At 39.0% G+C, this 20,271-nt stretch overlaps 1 protein-coding gene across 9 annotated transcripts; it reads right to left on the reverse strand.

The window, feature by feature from the left end:
- Positions 1-178: 178 nt before the first annotated feature.
- On the reverse strand, positions 179-20,104 carry NBR1 (NBR1 autophagy cargo receptor). Of its 9 annotated transcripts, none has more exons than XM_030023461.2 (21): positions 19,833-20,098; positions 17,426-17,488; positions 16,071-16,089; positions 15,660-15,682; positions 14,581-14,799; positions 13,915-13,989; positions 12,552-12,769; positions 11,299-11,463; positions 10,606-10,812; positions 9,166-9,331; positions 8,368-8,655; positions 7,760-7,912; positions 7,214-7,289; positions 6,775-6,885; positions 6,112-6,273; positions 5,855-5,989; positions 4,887-5,250; positions 4,479-4,582; positions 3,844-3,922; positions 2,983-3,088; positions 179-2,591 (listed from the first exon to the last, which is right to left on the reverse strand). In XM_030023461.2, the coding sequence occupies exons 1-21, from the start codon at positions 19,989-19,991 to the stop codon at positions 2,418-2,420; spliced, it is 3,066 nt and encodes a 1,021-aa protein (XP_029879321.1). In that variant the 5' UTR covers positions 19,992-20,098; the 3' UTR covers positions 179-2,417. The 9 variants fall into 9 exon arrangements, with proteins under 9 accessions (XP_029879321.1, XP_029879320.1, XP_029879319.1 ...); XM_030023460.2 differs by having other exon boundaries at positions 179-2,594; positions 19,833-20,097; XM_030023459.2 differs by having other exon boundaries at positions 6,112-6,300; positions 19,833-20,095.
- Between the last annotated feature and the right edge of the window lie 167 nt (positions 20,105-20,271).

Genomic DNA, 20,271 nt, shown 5'->3' on the forward strand with positions numbered 1-20,271 from the left:
CCGCGGGCGGCGGCCGAGCCCAGCGAAGCGGAACCGAAAGCGCCGCGGAGCGGCACGTCCTGGGCCGAAAGCACGTGCTCCGGGCGGAAGCGGGGACGGCGGCGGCCCGGGGGAGCAGAGCGGGCCGGGCCAACCACGGGCGCCGCCCGCCGCTTGTAAAGAGCCCGAGGGACAGCCGGAGGGATAAAGAGTTTTATTGTAAGGACGGAGGAAGAGGTGGTCCTCTCCCTCATCACAGTTGACTTTAAAGTGCTCACCCTAAATAAGATACAGAGGTCATATCTGCACTATAGAATATAAGATAAATTATACCATGCATCCATTAACAAAATATACAAAGCCAACAGAAACAGATCTTAAGCCTGAGCGTACATTATCTAAACCCTAGTAAAAAGTCACCTAGAGAAAACGGCATTTCACACGTCACATTTCAGTCTGTAATGAAGTGTTCCTCAAACGTTTTAGTGTTTTGCTAATTTATAGAACACAGTAACATTCCAAGTATGAGGGTACACACAGAAAGAACATGTGTCCTGCTGGGCATTCCAGATCAAAGCAGATAACCACACTATGCTTAGAAATTTCACCAGCTACTGCACTTCATCCATGTCATTTCCTCCTCCTCATTCTAGCATAGGCATAAGCAAAAAGATACTCAAAACTATGCATAAATTAAGGTGGGGAAAAAAACCCAGTGGTTTCAAGTTACAGAAAGATCTTTATCTGGTCCACAGCAGACAGCTGTACTGGTGTACAGAGAGATGGGAAACACTGCAAAATAGTTCTACTGTATTTCAAAATAAACATTTAAAGAGTATATCTTCCACAATCTATAAAAATAGGTTTAAAACAAAAAAATGGTATGATATTTTTTTTCTTCAATTATTTTAATGGTATCTTATCTCTAAGGGTATTACATCCTTTAAAAAATTACTACTACTTATCACCTGGTCAGTCACAATACTGATACTACTTCAGCTACATTGTGACAAAACAGGAACACCTTAGTTTGAAGCAGCAGTAATATAAAATATTTTAGGATCTATGGTCTCTTACTGCAGCAAGGAAAAAAGTTTGCTTAGAAGTAAGAACATAGCCAACACTGCTGTCACCTTCAGAGGGACTGGACTCTGAAAAGTCATCTATGGATACACCACTGCACAGCAGTATATGTTGCTTGTTTCTTGCGATTCTTCAGAATCAAATCTCTCTTAGCACATATAGAAGGGAATTCTTAGATTTTCAAATTAAATATGGGCATCTAAAGCAAAATCTTGTGAGAAAAATGAATCCTACACAAGTGTCCATGGAAACATGGGAGCAGCTAGAACCATCACAGGAGACTGTACACTTAAAACTCCTTAAGTTAATGCATTTTTCAAACTATAATTGTAAGTCACACAATCCCTACCTCAAGCACTCTGCCCATTTCTAAACATTACCAGAGTTTGTACTCCAATTCAGGTCTGGGTTTCTATACATTCTTCAATTCTTCTATGTGGTATTAACAGAATAAAAGGTTTGCACCATACTGAAAAAAGGTAGTGGTCAAATTTTTAACATTTTTACAAAGAGCCTGTAAAGATTCTTAGAAAGGCCCTTCCTACTCTTACACTCCATTTTTAACAAAATATTTTTATGTAGGCTGTATTTTCCTGTTAGAGATATGTTTTGCACTATCATTACTAGAGCTGGTTCAATTCCTGCTGGTAAATTCACTCTCCTGCTTCATTCTGCTACAAGAAACAACGACTTCCCCTGGCATTCGTCAGTTTAACAGTGGTTACACTTTCAGACTTTTCAGAAGTTGTTTGATGGTTCAAGATGGCTTTCATGTATGAGCAATGTTTTTCTTCTAAGACTCATTTGTAAGATTTAAGTCTGTTACATTACTATCATGCATCGGACACATCAATTACTAAATCGTATCAGAAGAAACAACTTTTTAGTTGGGGGCATCTCTTGTAAATTAGGCAAGACTACATTTTACAGCAGCATTTTACATAGGTTCCTATTCCAAAGCTTGTTATAAGGTCAACAAAACAAGTTTCCAGCTGCCTAAAGAAAAAAAAAAAAATCTTACACACAATCAAAGGGGAAGTTCTTATTTGGGTGGAAGTTTAAGTAATTCTACAGGATTCCCTGATAAAAGGATTCAGTATGAAATTAGAGACTTAAAGACTACTCATTTAACTATGAGGTCCAAATAACAGTTGAAATTCTGGTCTCCAATTCATAAGATGCTGTGACAAGCACTGTTTGACATTTCCATGAGAAAAAAAGTCAAAAGCTCAAAGAAAAGCCAAAGTTTTAGTCACACCTCCAAACAGAAAGCAGCTGAGGAGCAGCCTGCTACTGTTGCAGTGTTTAACAAGAGTTTACTCAATGAAGACAATTCCTCCTTCCACCAGGAAGGTTCAGCATCTACTGCTGTACCAGTCACTGTTAGTGATCTGAAGCAATTCAGTTACCACTTGAACCATATTATTGTTGTGTTTCTTCAGCAGTCGCAGGTTTAACTGCCTGTCACAGAATCCCATCTCACACAGACTGGATAGAAGAGTGGCAGTGTGCTCTTCTGTAGCTGCAGGCTGCTGAAAACAAAAAGATAGTGAGACAAGCTATAAAAAAGATAATTTGTTTTTGCCATTTGAAGCAGTGGTCCTACATTATACTGGGATGTAATTAAGGCACAGGGGCCCCTTTGTCCACAATTAAGCCGTTTATATTCACTTTCACTGTTCACTTAAAGGTGAATTACTACTCTTACATGATGGTGTAAAAGACATGCTTCTATCCCCATGGTATTGATTTCCCTATCTGCTGGTAGAGCAGCATACTTCAAAGGGATGCCATCAAGCTTAACATTTTACTGTTGCATGAAGTCCTATAGAAAATACTGATACATTTATAAAACATGCACCTATAATTTTAAGGTTGGCATTCTATGAAACTCACATAGCATACAGGAAAGACATTTACCTGTTGTATAATAGGTGGTCCAGCAAATAATGCTTTGTAGGCAGACGCAGCAACTGACAAAGCTCCTTTAACTAGTTCTCCTGCAATGCTGCTTCCTTGAGGGTATCTGCGGAGAAGTCAAGCATTACTTTAGGGTCAGTAAAGCCAAGTGTTTGTTTCATGCGAAACACAAGTCTCTCCCTGTTGATGCGACAACTGAGATTTAGTTCTTGTTGGAGAGAACAACCTATGATACAAAGGAATCACTGCTGTTCAGTAATTGAGCTATGTAAGAAGCCCATTCCTTCGTTCTTGATACCTTCTATTAAATTATGGTTTTATGCTAATGTACCTTAGTTTGCTTCCATAACATGACCTTTTGTAAAGAATTAAGTATTCTCACCCAGAAGAGTACATCTATACATGAAAGCTGTGTACTATGACACACCCATTCAGGCCAGAGTAACTTCCGTTTGTTTTCCATCAATTCTTAAGTCACTTAATATTCTGCTCAATGCTTTGTCTTATTCCTTCAGTCTCAGTGTCTTAAGATGCTTAACTTTGTAGCTAACTTACAAAATCCCTATTTTAAGAATCCTGAGATTTTCCAGATAAACACCACAGAATTTTTAGAAGGTTTCAGCTTGAGCTCTTCATACACTTTTGCTTGCCAATTCTGCATCCTTCACTTTCCTAAGTAGAAACCAAGATCTTATGAAAATATAGCATTATATAATTCAGCATATGTTTCCTTTAAGGGAGGCCTTTCTCCAAAATATTGACTACATGAAATCTGTAAGCCAGTGCTTCTTCCTAGGTGCCTAATTTAGCAGTTCTCAGTTTAAAACAGCATTTATGAAGTCACAGCTTCAGTTTCATTACCTTGGGTATTCTGAGCACTTCTGTTTACTAGTTAGAAATCCAGAAGATCCTGGTCCATGACTGACTTCACCACCAGGTTCTAGAAAAGCAAGAAAAAAAGAAAATATCATATCAACATGCCCAGTTAATGAAAAGCTGAAGAGATGCAACATGTACATAAATGGGAGTGTGATTCAGTCCAAAATTAATTCTTTCAAGTTTAGTTATCCAGACACAAACTAGATATGCAAGATTCTCACTGCAGTCAAAACAATCAAAGTATTTCACAAGTCATTTGGCTGATTAGTCAGCGGGTGTTCACTTTAACATGAGATGAACTGCTGTCTGAGCTCCCAGTCACTTTAACAGCAGCTTAAATACATAGCTCATTAATTCCAGAACAAGGTAATTTTCCAGATGCCTACAAATACTTTTGAGTACCCTCCTACCACTTCTAATGAATAGATGCTCTTAACTGATCCACAAAACCAATTATTTCTTTATTCAAATCTTCTATATAGTAAAATTTCAACACCAGAGAAAAAACAATCATTACTTGGTAGATTTCTGCTCTCCTCAAGAATAACAAGACATCAAATCCAATACTAGGCATAAGGAATAGGCGATAACAATAGGATGCACCCTTCATTAAGTACCGTCAATATCTTCTCTTATTTGATGATGAGGAGTGGAAGAGATATTCTCCGATGCCGATATGTTTGGTTCTTGAAAGATACGATTCTGAAGAGATGCAAGATTCCTGAGAACATAAGGCAAAAAAATTACTTTTACTACTTTCATTCTACATGTACACATGTAGGTAGGTCAACATCAACAGACAAAAAAAAAAAAAAAAAAAAAAAAAAAAAAAGGCTTCACACGCTCCCCTCTTTCCCTGTCTTGCACTCACCTAATCAGTGAGCACAGGCTTTAGGACATTCACTCCAGTATGTGACAAAACTTTTGTTGCAACAATTTCTGTTTGGACACTGAACTTAAGCACAACATTGCAGACTCTACAGTAACACTAACATAACCATTTTGTTCTTGTCCAAGAAGTATACCTTTGTGTCTGGGGTAAGGTGTCCGCAGTCTCTGGGGTTAGTGGTACTATAGCCAGTGTCGGTGAAGTTGTCAAAGTATCACTGACACTGTGGATCTGCAGCTGGCTTCCACCTTCTGGATTCTCTGCTCCTGTTTCAGGTTCTCCTCTCTTCTCCAAACTGGGCTGAGAAAGAGCTGAACTATACATAGACTCCCCTAAAGGACGACTGGTGTCAAAACACTCAGGGAGAATAATGATATAATCTTCTGACGAAGCAGAGGAGCCTTGACTTTGAACATCATCTTTATCATCATCTTCCTCCTCATCAGAATTGCCAGTGTCGCTACATGGGCTTGGTCTCTCATCAGACAGTGGAAGGTGCCCTAACAGGGAAAAAAAAAAAAAAAAAAGGTAAGTACTAACAACTATCCTTTTTGTATGGATAACAGCAAAGACAGTATTGTCCCAGACATGAGAGGCAAGTATTCAGAAACAACTGTAAACCTTTGCTAGATTTGGGGGGAGGGTGGGGGTATAGTGTGAAGGAGTAATAGATCTTACTGTTAAGCCTATGCAGATAGGCTGCTGATATATATATATACTGCTTATAATGAAAAATAGGAATAAGAGCTACACTGAGAACTTAAAATAGCAGTTTTCAGCTTCTAAATTACATGCATCAGAAACAGTTCAAAGCACTGACTTCAAGCTACATGTACAAAATATGGAAACACCAGCCATGTTTAACATATGAGCACTTATTTGAATACCCAATTGGAACCTTTATGTCTCAGTTTTGCTTTTTTTTAAAGCAGCTCTTAAACTAGCTGGTTGTTCAGAGTACTGACATCAATTTTCTGACATAATAATGATTCTCTTGACCTAATGAGGATAAATTTCCTAGAACAGTGTCAGATCTTTTTACACCCAATTTTTTTTTAAGCCCTTATTACAGCTTTATCTTAAATTCAAACCTATTTTACTTACCACAGTCATTTGCTGTCATTGCCTCTGACTGATGACTCTTTGCTTCCTTTTTGGAAGTGAAATTACTTTTTATTCTAGGAGATTCCTCATTTATCATACTGCAACTGAAGGCGTCTTGCAATGTTTGTAAAGAGTCTAATAAAACAATCAGGAAAAACAATTAAAGCTTGTCACCACCTGCAGTGCAGGGCAATTTGCGGCCAATGTCTGATTGCAAAAAAGTAAAGCCACAGAAGCCAGCTAGAGACAGTACTTACTCTGGAGGATTTTCTTTTTTTGTGGGGGCTTATGGTCAGGTGCAGCATCCAGGGTTAGAGAGCGAATTACAGTTTCACAGACAAACTGAGTCCCACTCATATCTTCTTCCCCTTCCTCCTGGTTCAATGGATGTTCAGCTTTCACTTTCACTCTGCAAGTATCTGCAGGAAAGCAGGCTTCTGTCATTCCTTTGAAAGGGAAGCACAACAGATAATTTTAACGCTACCACAAGGAAATACAAGAAGAATTTTTTAGGCTAGCCAAGGCTAAATTGACTCTATGTGTTAATTCTTTTTAAAATTTGAAAGATTTGGGAATTCAGTTCAAGTTGAATGTGAAAGTGATTGAGAAATATGGGGGCCACACCTGGAGTGTTTGAGTGTAATCTAATCTATAAAGGGCAAATTCTTAATTCTCCCAACAATTCTAGTGGTTGGACAAATCAAGAGAAGCATTTGCATTTCTGAATTCTACATATATTATGCTCCAGACATACATATATTACACATCAGACCACTGGTTTGAGCCAAACAACTGTTTGTTTTTCCACAAAAGGGAAAGACAGGACTTAGAATTCTTTTTAGACATCAAGTCTGCTGACTGCATAGAAGTGACAATATCCTCCTCCCCTCACCCCCAAGCTCCCCGTGACTACTGCTTACCAGGCACTGGTTTAAATCCACTCCCCTCGTTCTCCTCCTCTATTTGACCTAAGCCAGGTTTCTCCAGCAAGGGGCTATCATGTGGCAAAGGGGACATGCAGGGAGTCATGTCTGAAAAACAAAGGTAGCAAAGATAATTGGCACTAAGGCAGTAGGAACCTTCCTTCCTCCAGGAGGCAACCTTTTCAGAAGTTACCCTTTTTTAAAGGATATTTTTCTAAGACTGAAGAAACCCAGTTATCTTACAAGATAATTTGATGAAATAAACAGCTAGCTTAGCATTACACTGGCACTGGTTAAGCAAAGAAAATGGCAGCCTTCTTCAATGTCTGGAATCTTATGGTCTTGGGGATGTGAAGCTGAAAAGAAGCCAAGACTGAAAAATACAAAGGATAGCTCTCTCTGCTAGAGACAGCACACAGATATATGAGAACCTTACCAACAGGAGTATTGTGTGGCACTCGCTCCAATTCCTGCACAATATTAATGTCCAACAGCTCAAAGGACAGCAAATCCTACAGAAAAAAACACCACAGTTTTCATCAGCAAACGCTGAAATGGAATCCTGTGCTGTACTTCCCAGCATCAGATCCCAGGAACTTACAAATAACTCTATTAGTTACTCAACATGAGCTCAGACAGAGGGCAGTTTTCCCATAACGTACATTCACATCATAGAACATGGTACACAAATTAGGGCAGCAAGAGGCAGAGCTAAGTACTCCCTTGTTAGGGGCCAGAGAAAGACCCAATGCTGTGACTCTTTGAGAATCTTAAGTCTGTGCTGCGCATACCTTCAACATAATGACAGTCCCCAATACTAATTTAAGAAAATAGTTCTGCTACTTAAAATGAAATATACTCTTCCCAAAAATAGAGTGGTTATTTTAGAGCTCAGAAGCTTTTTATTCTTATAGATGTCTAAGTACTAGATATCAAACCCAAGGTGGTTTGTTTTATCTCTACCTGAATTTTAGCACTTTACCTGTGCAGTGATGAGATCAACTGATGGGATATAAAATTCTCTCTCACTTGGCAGATTTTTGATCTTTAAAGGAATAGTTGGCAGAGGTATTTCAGCCTGCTCCATGATTTCACCCATCAGTTGAGCACCTGCTTCTGTCTTTAAGGAAGCATCCTGCAAAAGCAAAAAAGTAATGTCCCAGAGTCCCCTCAGGCAGGCAGGAAATAGTTACATGAAATGTAAAGCCTGAATTTTGTGTATAAGAACACAAGTAACTTGGAAAGAGATTCAAATCAACTCATTTTAGAGCCAAAAGGAGAAGATCTAACATAAATATAAATCCTGCAGTGCTTCAGTTCAATCAAAGAAGCTAGACAAATAGCTGCAACACTCATAACTAATCCCATGCCTGTCAAAAAGAATGACAAAAAAGAATGACTATTTTAGAACTTACAAATGCAATAAAAGTTGTTTCTTTACGATTAAAAATAAAAACTAGAAGCAAGTAACTAAAGAGTCCCCTGGAAATCAATAGAGTTAGGGACGCTACACAACTGCACCAAACAATATACATTGGTCCTTCTACTAGGCAATTCAGAACTGAACCAAATACCAAATTAATTACTTGCCTGTTTGGTGCTGGAAACTTTATCCTTCTGACAGGAGTCAGAATCCTTCCAGTTGCTTTCTAGATAGTCAGTAGCTGGGGAGGGATCCACAACAATACTGCACCAGATCCTGGGCCCAAACTGTTCCCCTCTGTGGGACAGTCTCCAGTGAGAGGTGTAAGTTCCTTCTATATTAGGAGCTACAAACTCAACTGAAACGGTTCCTACTTGTCCAGATGGAAGAGATGGCACTAACACATCTTTTTTTTCAGAAGATGCCAAGGTCAGATTTCCCCACATAAGTTTCAGCTGAAGTGTACAACAGAAAAAGCAAAAGTTAACTTCACAAGCTTCTCTGCAAACTGCAGGCAGTAAGGAGCACTTAAAGTTCCTCTGCTGAAAGGCCTTGTAGATACTAGGCATAGAAAAGAGAGGCTGCTAGTAAACATTCTCACACTAGTCACTATCACCACAAAGTAAGATACCCCCATCTTTCACCATGAACACAGTCACTCACAGAAGAAAGGCTTTTTGAAGTCAGAAAAGCAACACACCTGTTGTAAACAAGGTTGAACTGCAACATCGTAACAGCACTAGACCACATGTTCAGTGATGTTAATCTTGATTGCTTTCCTCCTATAGTCTGCAGCTGTAAAGAGTACCTAGACAGCTTATTGCTCCAGAATTCCCAGCTTGTGAATTAACAGGCCAAATGAAATCCTACACAGGTTCTGACAGAGAATTCAGATTCCCAATGCATACAAATATTATCTTCCAGAACTATTTTAGTGTGTAAAAGCAATAGCAAAGGCAAGATACCTTTGTGTCTGAGCTCCATTCCACATTGCCAGTATTTTTCATTCGCCAGTGTTTGATAAACTTTGTTCCTGGTTGCAGGTGAGTCCCATCTGGCAAATTCTCATCCACAAACACCGCACTAAGTGTTGGGACAATTGCTTGGAAGGGTTGACTAGGACTCCTGGGACTGGGGGAGGAAACAAATAAACAAAATACACCAAAACACTACCAAAACTGAGGAAGTCATTCAGCTGCTATTTCACTGGCTAAACATGGAGGCAGCCATTTAGTTTGTTTTCTTTTTCTATCTCTGGAAGCATTTCAAAATTCTTAACGTTTTAACTACTGTTTTCACCTTAAGCCTAAACACTACATAGCAGTTCACTTTCCTTTGCTTAAGGAAAAAAGAAACACATCGAAACAAGATTTGCTTATTTGGAAGAATATTATTACAATTACAGAACTCAGGTTTAACAGAGAAAAGCTCACTGTTCTTCACTTGATTTGATTTAGTCTGACAACACTTTGGGCTATGTTATTCTGCCAGAGAATGAAGTCATTTTTATGATGTTGAAGCAAAAAGATGGTGCTCTGGTCTAAGCGCTAGTGTCTTACGTGGCTTTACAAGCAATATTTTTCAGTAAGATACCAGGTTTTTTGCTTGAAAGGGGCTCAAAAATAGATTTAATCCAAAGCTTTACTGTTAATTTGAGTGCACTCAGAGAGGACTGGTGAAGCAGCTCATATGCATGCCAACTTTAGAAGAGCTAAAAGAAATAATTCAGACCTAAATTAACATTGGTTTTGTTCCTGTAACATGCCTGTTCAGCAAGAAGGAAGCAAAGATAGCTGTTTCAAGCTCCCCACAAATCTAACTGATTAATGTTAATTTGACTTTTGAATGCCCTAAACAGAAGGGATGAATTAAAAAAAACCTAGAACTATACAAGTTTTACACCTGTACATTCATAAAACCAAAAGGGAATGGAAAATGCAAAGTGGTTGCCTGCAAAGGCTGCTGTCTAATGAGCCTCAGCCTAAGAGAAAAAAAAAAAAGGCACTGAACATAAGCACACAGAATGTACTTGACTTTATGCAGAGACACTTAATATAGCAGGAAGATACAGACTTTTTTTAAAACTGGCAGTAACATTAATTTACACTGTATGTACATGCATGTGTATATATGTAAACCTAGGCATTCCCCTTCCGCCTATAATCTATATAAATCTGCAAGTTTCTGGTAATAACCATCAGTTGCTTTTTTTCTTCTCCTACTTTCCTCTCAAGTAGAAACACTCCACCTTGCAAATTCCATTTAGACAAAATTCTCAGAGTCTAATGACAAATGATACTTTAAATCAGTAATTTCATAAACTTCCTCCTGTTACTTTAACTTGGTCCCATCACGAGAGGTCAGACAGCACAACTAAGAAACACTCAGCTAACAACATCTCTTACAGGAAGGTATTAGGTTGGAGACTCTCAGATTTCAGAGCAGGTGAGCCATTAGTTTCCAATACATGGACCGAGTTCCACAGATTAATTTTCCTGTGCAATTTTAGCTGCTTTTTGAGCTCTCGGACCTCTGCCTTCCGCTGTTTCTTCTCTGCTCGTAATCTTTGCTTTTCTGCCTTCAGAAATCTTTTGTCCATCTGCTTCTGGAGCCTGCAGAGAGAATATCCACCTTGTTACAATACACTAAATTGATCAGAATTTAGCTTTAGCCAACACAGTCTTAGCCTCAAAGGGAACACCTCAGGAAACTTCTTATGCTTCTAGACTGGATACCAGACAATTTTAAAAACATCTTCATAGTTGCTTGTGAAGGTATTTTGAATGGCATCAGTGAAAGAGCACACCTGAAGGCAGATTACAGTACACTCAAAGAAAAAGCAAGCTCTCAAAGTCTGTTACCCACCTATAAACACAAAATTCTATCTTTTCTACTTTGTTATTAAAAACAGTGTAAGATTCATGGCTTGGGCCATTTATTAGTATTTAGCTATTTTTAGCTACTCACAATACAGTTGGAATACCATTTCCGTTTCTTGTTATCTCTAAATCTAAAAGCTGAACATCAACCCCAATACAGGTGTTCCCACTTTGCTATCAGGATAATCTTGTCAGGTACTGACAGGCACCACCATTTACCTAACTTGCTCCAGAGTAGCAGGCAGGCAAGATGAAAACTCTGCAAGGCTGTAATTCTCAGCAACACATGGTACAGGTCTTCGCAGCTTTAACAAGACATGGTTAGGATCATGTGCATATGTTCCTGCTTCACACTGTTCACAGATATTGTACGCTGGACAAAGGCTGAAAAGCAGAAAAGGCAGAAGGTTACCAACAGGCAGGCAAAGAATTAATGCACTAGAAAGAGACACTGAAGGATAATTAATCCTTACATTTCTGCAGAGAAACAACTCTGTATCATACTACCACTGTAAGCAGTGCCTGAGTGAAACAGAAGCTGGTTCTCTCACTTATACATCAATATTTGGAGCCATTTGGAATATCTGGATCAGTATCTCTCTTCTTGGCAAAACTGCAACATAGTTCCCACTTCCTTCTTGAATACACATTGAAAAAAACCTGATGCTTCCTTTAGCACAAGTGACTAACAATTGTTGCTATAAAGGATAAAACAGTATACTGAAATCCAATGCCAGAAACAGCATCATACTTATGAAAACACAGAGGATAAGTCAACTAAAGTATTCAGGGATGCAAAGCAGATTGGTCCTGCAGGAACAGGACTGCTAAAAACAGACTGTCGTCTCCTGCCGGCAAGAAAAATAAACATACAAAGAAAAAACCCTGTTGGCATTCCATTCACTGCTGCTGCCTAGTCCTAAAATACTTACTTTTACAGCAATTGCCTCATTCAAAAAAACCCCTCACTTTTGACACCTCACTTAAGACACTCAGCAAGACCTATTTCATATTATTAAACTGACAACAGCGAGATCATTAAAAAAAAAAACATGACCTGCCTTAGTCTCATTGAGTGTCAGAACTAAATAACGCATTATTATAGACTGGTGGGTTTAAGTTTTGCTTTCTTCTTTCGTTAACTGAACTAAACATTCTCCTTTACAATTACTGCATGTTATATGCAAAAAAGGTAAAGGAGTGTTTGAGTGCTATGAAGCACTCAAAACCACTCTCTCACTAACAATCACATTTTCTCAAAACAGTATTAATCTTGCTTTTATGCAGATAAGGTCTAGTGACCACAGCAGAGAATATAAGCTGTTTGTGAGACACACACTAGACATTCTGAAACATACAGCATGTTGCAGATTAGAAATCTAGAAGTCTGCAACACCAAGATAGGTTCTTGGACTCATTCACACACCCTACATGTTAGGTTTCCCACGCTCCCATCTCTCATCATATTCTACCTGCACTGGTAGCGAACTCCAACAATTCGGGCCTGGCAGTTGCAGCAGGAGATCAGCCAGTCACACTGGTTGCCATTCCCTGGTTGGCTCTCTGAAGTTGGAGGTGCTGTTGTAATAGAGCTGTCGGAAAAATCTGGAGGCTGACTGTGATGAACAAGCTTCTCATAGAGCTTCTGCTCCAGTTTCTCAACAGTTTCCTTAACTACTTGTTCCCTGAACTGGAAAAAAATAACCATGGATGAGACCCACCCATGCAGCTTCAAAAGTTGGATTACATTGTCCCAAGTCTCCCAATCCCTAAGTCATAAAGCAGTTCAGAATCCACTTCCCATCCACCCAGCACATTCCAGATGAAATTTAACAAGTATCACATTCCTCAAAGAGGATTTGTATTTTAGAAAATAACAGCCCATAGCTTTTGACAAGGCAAATCAAAAATCATATACTCATGCTTACAATATTAAGGTGGTTCTTCCATAACGCTGCATGAAGGGAAGGAAACTAATCTCCAAGACAATTAACACAACTCCCAACAAACACCTCTGGAGTCTCTATTATTAAGTCCTGATTTTGTCCACCAGGGATGTTCTAAATACAACTATTAAGTTCCTCTATCTTTAGTTTGTATAAAGAGGTGGCAAAGGAAGGGAGGCTCTAGAAAAAAAAAGCTTAAAGCTAAATGCGTATGCTATTGTACACTGTACCTTTTAGTTTCAAGAACTCACTAGCCAATTAATTCTTAGCATTCATATCTAATTGCTTCTCAGTGATGTTTATTAGCTGTTCAAAACAAGTTAACACCCACATCTTATTAACCTATAGGTTATACTCAATGGTCTCAAAGTATTTTCTTAAACTGAACAATCAAGAAAAGCAAGGTCATCAAATGCTGTGCTTCAAATCTCAGGAAGCCTTAAGTATTACCCTACTGAAACTGGTCAAACAAGAGTCTCCAACAGCAACATTGTATTTCATGCTCTCTCTCATGATGAGTGCCCTGAAGTTCCTAGGACCATCTGGAGTGCAATAAGTATTCTATCATGGGAGGTACTTGAAACTACACTCAAACAAATCAAGTGCATAAACCAAACAATCCACTTTTCACAAGAAGTGGCATGTATCAAACTTTTTTTTTTTTTTTTTAAGGTAACACCTACACTGCACAGTCATAGTTAGACATCTAGTTTCCATTTATCACCACAAAAGCAAAGCAATTAGATGCCTAAATGCCCTTTAAGATCCTGGTCACAAGTACTAAGAGGAAGTGTGATCAGATACAGAGAGTCAGGCATCACAGGTATCTTTTCCGCCCACAGCCTGTATTCCTTTAAGAATACCAAAATTCAGAAGAAAATACACTTACTGTTTCCAAGTAGCTAGTAAACCATTCTGGAGGATTTTCATTTGTTCTTCCTTTTCTAGTGTGATTTAACTTTTGCTGGCGAAAAAAAACAAAACAAACAGAAAAACATACCACAAAAATAAGTCACAAACCTTAAGTGTGCAAAGCTAAAAAAACCCTCAATACAGCAAGTTAACCACTTTCAAAGAGCTCTCCCCTCAAATGTCTTTACAAAAAAAAAAAAAAATATTTCAAGTTCTTCAGAGAACAGTGGAAAAGCAACACAAGGAAGCAACTGACATTTGCCTGAAAGATTTCTGCCTTACTCACATTTGAGTATAATCATACATCAAAGCCAAAGAAATCAAGTCAACCAGAAGTTACTAGACAGCAATCAGAGCTTCAGGAGACCAACTGCTTTGTTTATCAAAATACTTAGGAATGGTAAACATGAAAGAATCTGTATTTCTAAATGCTGCATCAAAACAGCCTCTTGAACACATTCAAACAATTTTGCAAGCTTCAATGGGTGTGCAGGTAGCTGAAAATGAAGACCAACTTCCGAATTCAAGAAGTTACGCATAAATACCCATTATGTGTGGGTAAAGATGACGATCAGCCTATAAAGTGAATTACACTTATGAATTCTTTGTTTTAGTGAATATTTAATCCAGCTCTGCATCCTACCTGAATTGTCAGCTCCTTTTCATTTTTTACGTCTTCCTCTAATGCCTGAGCTAGCATGGAATAGTGCAAAAGAGGTTTCTTCTCATCTTTAGTAAGTGACAACTTTTCTGTCACAGTTTTTTCATGTAGTTGCAAAGAACAAGAATACGAAGTTTCTTTCAGAGAAGAGTTTTCTTCATACACATTCATCTGAAGTTGATTTCCTTGTCTAACTGCAATCTAAATAAACAGTACACACATACACCTTATTTACTCCACTTGCAACCAACATACAAAATCCTGTAAAAATACAGCACTACACTATACTGGAGAGGTTGGGGAAAGACTAACACACACAAAAAGAAAAATTGGGTGAAATGCCAAGGTACGGTCAGCTTATATTCTATTCTGCCTTTCTTATAAGGTTACCAATATGCTTATTACAAAGTTTATTATAAGCAAAAGGATACTTATGCAGATATTCTGCAGGAATTTTTCAGTCTACAATAAAACTGTTCATATGGGCCAGTAAACAATAGAGATTCTGTCCAGGAACTTTCAGTAGATTTTAATTTGTCATTATTTTCAAATTATTATCAGATTTGAGATTCAGACCATGAGCAAAAAGTTCTGAAAGCATTAATATTGTACAACTGATATTTAAAGGAATGCAATTCTTGTTTTGCCTAAGTAAAATTAACTGCTTATAAAGTAACTAAGCATCGATAGCAATTAAAGTTTTAATGTTGTACTCTCTGGCAGTAGAGTCTACATGGCAAGATTTTTAAAGGGATCCCATTAGAGCCCAGTATCTCCAAACATGGGATTACCATTTAAGTGTTTGAGAAAGCCAGTCATTTAACCAATGAATTGGCTGCTCAGGGCCCTGAATCACAACTGTCTATTCAACTAATTTATACAAATCAAGCTTAGCCTAGATGGAAAAAAATATTATAGCAAAACATTCAAGCTAGTGTCCAAAGCTAGAACACCAAGTTATTCTGATTTCCATGGGCCAGGTAATGCTTTTTTTTCTCAGCTATACCAATTTAAATTGGAGAAGGATAAATATATTGAAAAAAGTCAAAGAGAGCATTTACCTTCAGAGCTTCTTCATATTCCTCTAAAGAAAAAGGGAAAGAAATGTGAATTTTCCCTGTCTCAAACAACAGATATAAGTTTAGCACACAGTATTTAGGGACCCTTACATCAAGCAATTTCTCCCATACCTTCTGTAAATTTTTCTAAAATAGTGCTACTGAAAGAAGAAGTTGTATATATGACAACAAGCAAACATGCTCTCACAGCCTAGAGACTTCACATTCCATTAACTTAGTCAATTCCAATTTGCTCCTGTGGATCAAAAACTCCTCCCTTTGGGAAGAATTTGATGTCCAACCATACATAAAATGCAAAAATCAAAAAGCAAGCATTCTCAACTGCTTCTCCAAAAACACGAACAACAGTTGGGGTCCGTTTACTGATTTCACTTCAGTAAAGTAGCAGCTCACCTTTGCTATTCACAGAGACCTGCAAAGAGAAATAATAGTGAGTAATAGCCACTGATATATTTTTGCGATTCTTTTAAAATTAACATGCTTTCAGAATAAATGTACTTTTATTCAGAGTTTCCAAAATACCACTTCTGCAGATATTTGTTATTGCTGCCATGTTTAATCATTAATCAATGTTGTGGTGTTCTGGAGCAGACCACGTCCTTTATTAGATTTGCACAATAAGCAAGGTCTCTGGCACCTACTAGCACCCAGAACAAGTGTGGTCTCATCTACTGGAAGTAAGCTGCAGCCGGTACCGCTGGGTTTGCTATAAAAGTATACAGATGTTGTATCCGGTTGCTTTTAATGCTCAGCAAAAGAACAGTTAAGTGTTTCATGATTTAGACACAAGCCAAGCCCATCTTCCACAGGTGCTCATTTATTAATTTTTCATATAGAAGTTACTAATACAAGAAGCTATTTAATCACTACAGCATTGCATGATTCTGAACCATGTTTCTCTATTAGTATTTGAAAAAGATCTTCAACAGATGCATCTATATATTTATATAGATACAGGCTAGAAAATACAGGCAGAGTCTTTCCCTGAAATGTTGCTGCAAGCATCTTGACATTTCCCCTTTGTTTTTATTTTTTCCCCGCCCTAAGATCCCCAACTCTGCAATTTAGTAGAGCTACAAACCAAGTAGTGGAACACTGAGTTTGCAAAAGTTACCTTCTGTTTGAGAGCTAAATTCTACTCTAAATCTCTAGATAAACAGAAAGAATATGAGAGGGTGAGGTTACACCAAGCTGGAATTTACTCAGCAAGGACAACCAGAAGTAACCAATTTGTTTTCCAAGACAGTAATCTGCTTGGAGATTATAGCATTTGCATAAAACAAGCAGAGGATTTGAGTACACCAGATCACTGAAGTAAACATATGCTAATGACAGGGGACCTACATTTTCCAGAGGAAGAAGTGTAGATTGAAGATACAGGGCTTTACCATGGCTGCAAACACAAATGGTTACAACTACCTTATTCTCATAAAATGAAAACTAAAAGAGTCCCTCAACAGAAGCATCGCTCGCTCAGAGCACATAGAACCACTGGCTGATTCTATGGGGTGGGAAAAAGAAAGGCAGTAGCTTCTAAAAAAAATATTATTTTAAAATAAGTATGCTACATTAAGAGTGAAACCACAAGACTAACAGCTATTTTCTTATCAAGGGGCAAAAAAAATCACCTCTGATCTGCATAATAGACACTCCTCAAGGACCCACTACAAATTATCAAGAGGCAGAAAGGTTCACACCAGACATATTTTGGTAGACCTGTTGGGAGGGTGGGGTGGCAGATATTTTACCTCATCATCATCTTCATCAATGTATTTGATCTGAATGTTGTCCAGGTCAAATGAAACTTTAACCTGTAAGAAAAAAGAACACAAAACCACAGTGAGACATAATAAGCATGATTATTAATAGGGAAAAATATTTTAAACCTTCCACCCCTCCCTTCAGTTTCTCAGTTGAAATAAACACTGTTTTACAAAATCCATTCTTCTGGAGTTGAACAACTCTCCTCAGTGCCTTGCCTCCAACCTTTACTAACTTTCCATAACGAAAAGAAAAAATTCATTTCTTTAATGTTTCACCTTCCCCAGTTAATGTTTACCCCAAAATAAATAATAATAACCTTTCCATTATAAGAGGACTAGCTCAGGGTTAACGAACTCAGTCATAGCAAACACTGCAATATACAGAGGCTAAAGCCAACAATCACCGAATGCCAACTTTTACATTAAAAAGTACCGGGAAGACAACTCACACAGGTGATCAGCCTTTTTTCCACAAACCTACTTGTGTTTTGACAAACTAGGATTAATTCAAATACTAAAAAGAGCGAAGTATCTCATTCTGCTACTCACTGGCTGATGCACTGTACATCTGAACATATAAATCCATTACAGAGATCAGAATTAGGAGAATAAAGCTGAGCAGCTATTTTGTATTTTGCATTAATAGGGCAGAACAAACAGCATCAAATGAACCATAAATGAAGGCTGTTGTTTCCCTGTGTTGAGTAACAGTCTTTGAGGCTCACATGCATTTTTATATCATTTACCTACACAAGCTGTATTTTTCTTAACAGAAACTCTCTCTGAAAAACTGATATACCCAAGACATTCTGCTAGCCTGGACCTAACAGAACACTACTAGCAGCCTTACAAGACAGCAGATGGTTAGGACTTAACGTTCTGCAATGAATGTGCTACAGGCAGGTTCTTCCAGTGATATATCCCAAATTAATTTTGGGAGTGCAGCAAGAAAACCAATTCAGCTTGTCAAGAAGAGACTGTGGTCTGTATCTACATTGTCTAGCACCACAGATTGTTCCTGTAAAACTCAAGCTAGAACCAGAGATTGGGTTATCCCTTATGAATACCAAATGTTTAATAACACATTAAAACATAGGAAAGACAGTTTAACTGATATTACCTTGAAACAGTAAGTCACACAACATAGCGCAGAGACACCCAGTGGTACTACCTTGGTTAGAGAAACATTATTATAATAGAACACCACACCCTGAACTGAACAAACACACCCTCATTTTCAGACTAAAGATGAAGGGCAGCACCATGCTTACATAGCAATCTGCTTCCAGCTTTGATGCAAGTAGGATTCTGACTAATTCAGACATTCCTGCAGGGTCTACTTGCCACCAAGTATTTTAAGCCTGAACTAGTGCCTCTTCTAGAAGACTTAAATATGATGAGTGAAGATGATGCAGTTTAAACTTTGAAGTTGAATAATTTACAATGCAAGAACCTCCCACAAGGTACTGGAATATGTTAGCTAAAAAAAAGAACTGAAAGAAAGAAAATAAAATACTGGCAAGATCTCTTAAGATGCAACTTTGAGAGTAAGCAAAAAAACCCCACAACAGTTGCTACAGAATTAAAAAAAAAAAAAAAATCACTGCAGCTTCAACATAACCAAGGGAATCCTTACTGCACAATTTTAACCTCGGCCAATACAGGAATTTTCACTAAATAGCACTGGAAATAAACATCCAAACAAAAACTCTTCAATATACCAAGTGCATGATATACAGAACTTCATAAGCAACTGCCTATGCATGCATGGCCCAGTAACAAAAACAGTTATATCCAAACTAGCACACACAAGATGCCAGGAAGCAAGAAACAAAAAATACATTAGTGACTCGGTACACCTGACAGCAAAAATAAGTCTGCGGGGAAAACATTCTATAAGCAACAAAACAGTGCTACTTCACCATATCTACTTCAATACATAAGAGAGTGGGAAATAAGAGGAACAGACTGTACTTCATAGGGGTACAGTGCCAAAACCAAGTATCCGTAACTGTGGAAAAGAGCAAAGCACACAGCTAAGGACACCTGCTCACACAGAAAAACAAGCGACCCATAAGAAGCTTTATCCAAAACAGGCTTTTCATGCCACTCTAAGTACATAAACAGGAGTAAAAGTTACTGTTAACACTAAAAGAAAAACTGAGACAGCAGCAGAATAAAACACCAGTTCTAACAGCCTGTGAAATGGGGGACATGGTCTAGGAAGACGAGAGAGAAGATGCTGGGGCCTCAGAGAGGCGCTTACACTCCCAGCACCTCACTGACACGGCTCGCCACGGCTGCGGCAACCGCGGCTACGGCAGCGCTGCCCCGCAGCGGGCCCTCCGCTCGGCCTCCCGTGGCGAGGCGGGACGGGACAGGCAGCGCTCACCATGGCCTCCACATCCGCCCACGTCGTGTGCGCTGAGTCTGACACCAGGAAACTTTGGGTCTCCCCACGGCAGGTGACACGAAGGTTCACCTGCGACTCCATGCCGCGCTCTTGAGGAGGCAAGGGAAGCCCTGTCAGGCGGCCCGACGATCCTAACATGGCGGACCGAACGCGGCCGGCCCCCCCAGCCTCCGCACGACACTATTGGCAGTCCCGCCTGCCACTCATCAACCTCACCACCCTGGTTGGCCAGCGGGGGCAGGGCCAGACATTGTGGAACCACAACAATAAACAGAGCCGGGGAGCGCGGGGGCGGGGCACCGCCAGCTCCCACGCACTTCCGCGGCCATACCGCAGCTCCCACAATGCACCGCGCCGGCACGCAAATTAGATACGTGTGGCGGCGTCACGCGGCAGAGCCAATCAGTCATGCCCTTTC

Source organism: Aquila chrysaetos, chromosome 8 (genome assembly GCF_900496995.4).
Source record: "Aquila chrysaetos chrysaetos chromosome 8, bAquChr1.4, whole genome shotgun sequence".
In the NCBI taxonomy this organism is placed as follows: Eukaryota; Metazoa; Chordata; class Aves; order Accipitriformes; family Accipitridae; genus Aquila; species Aquila chrysaetos.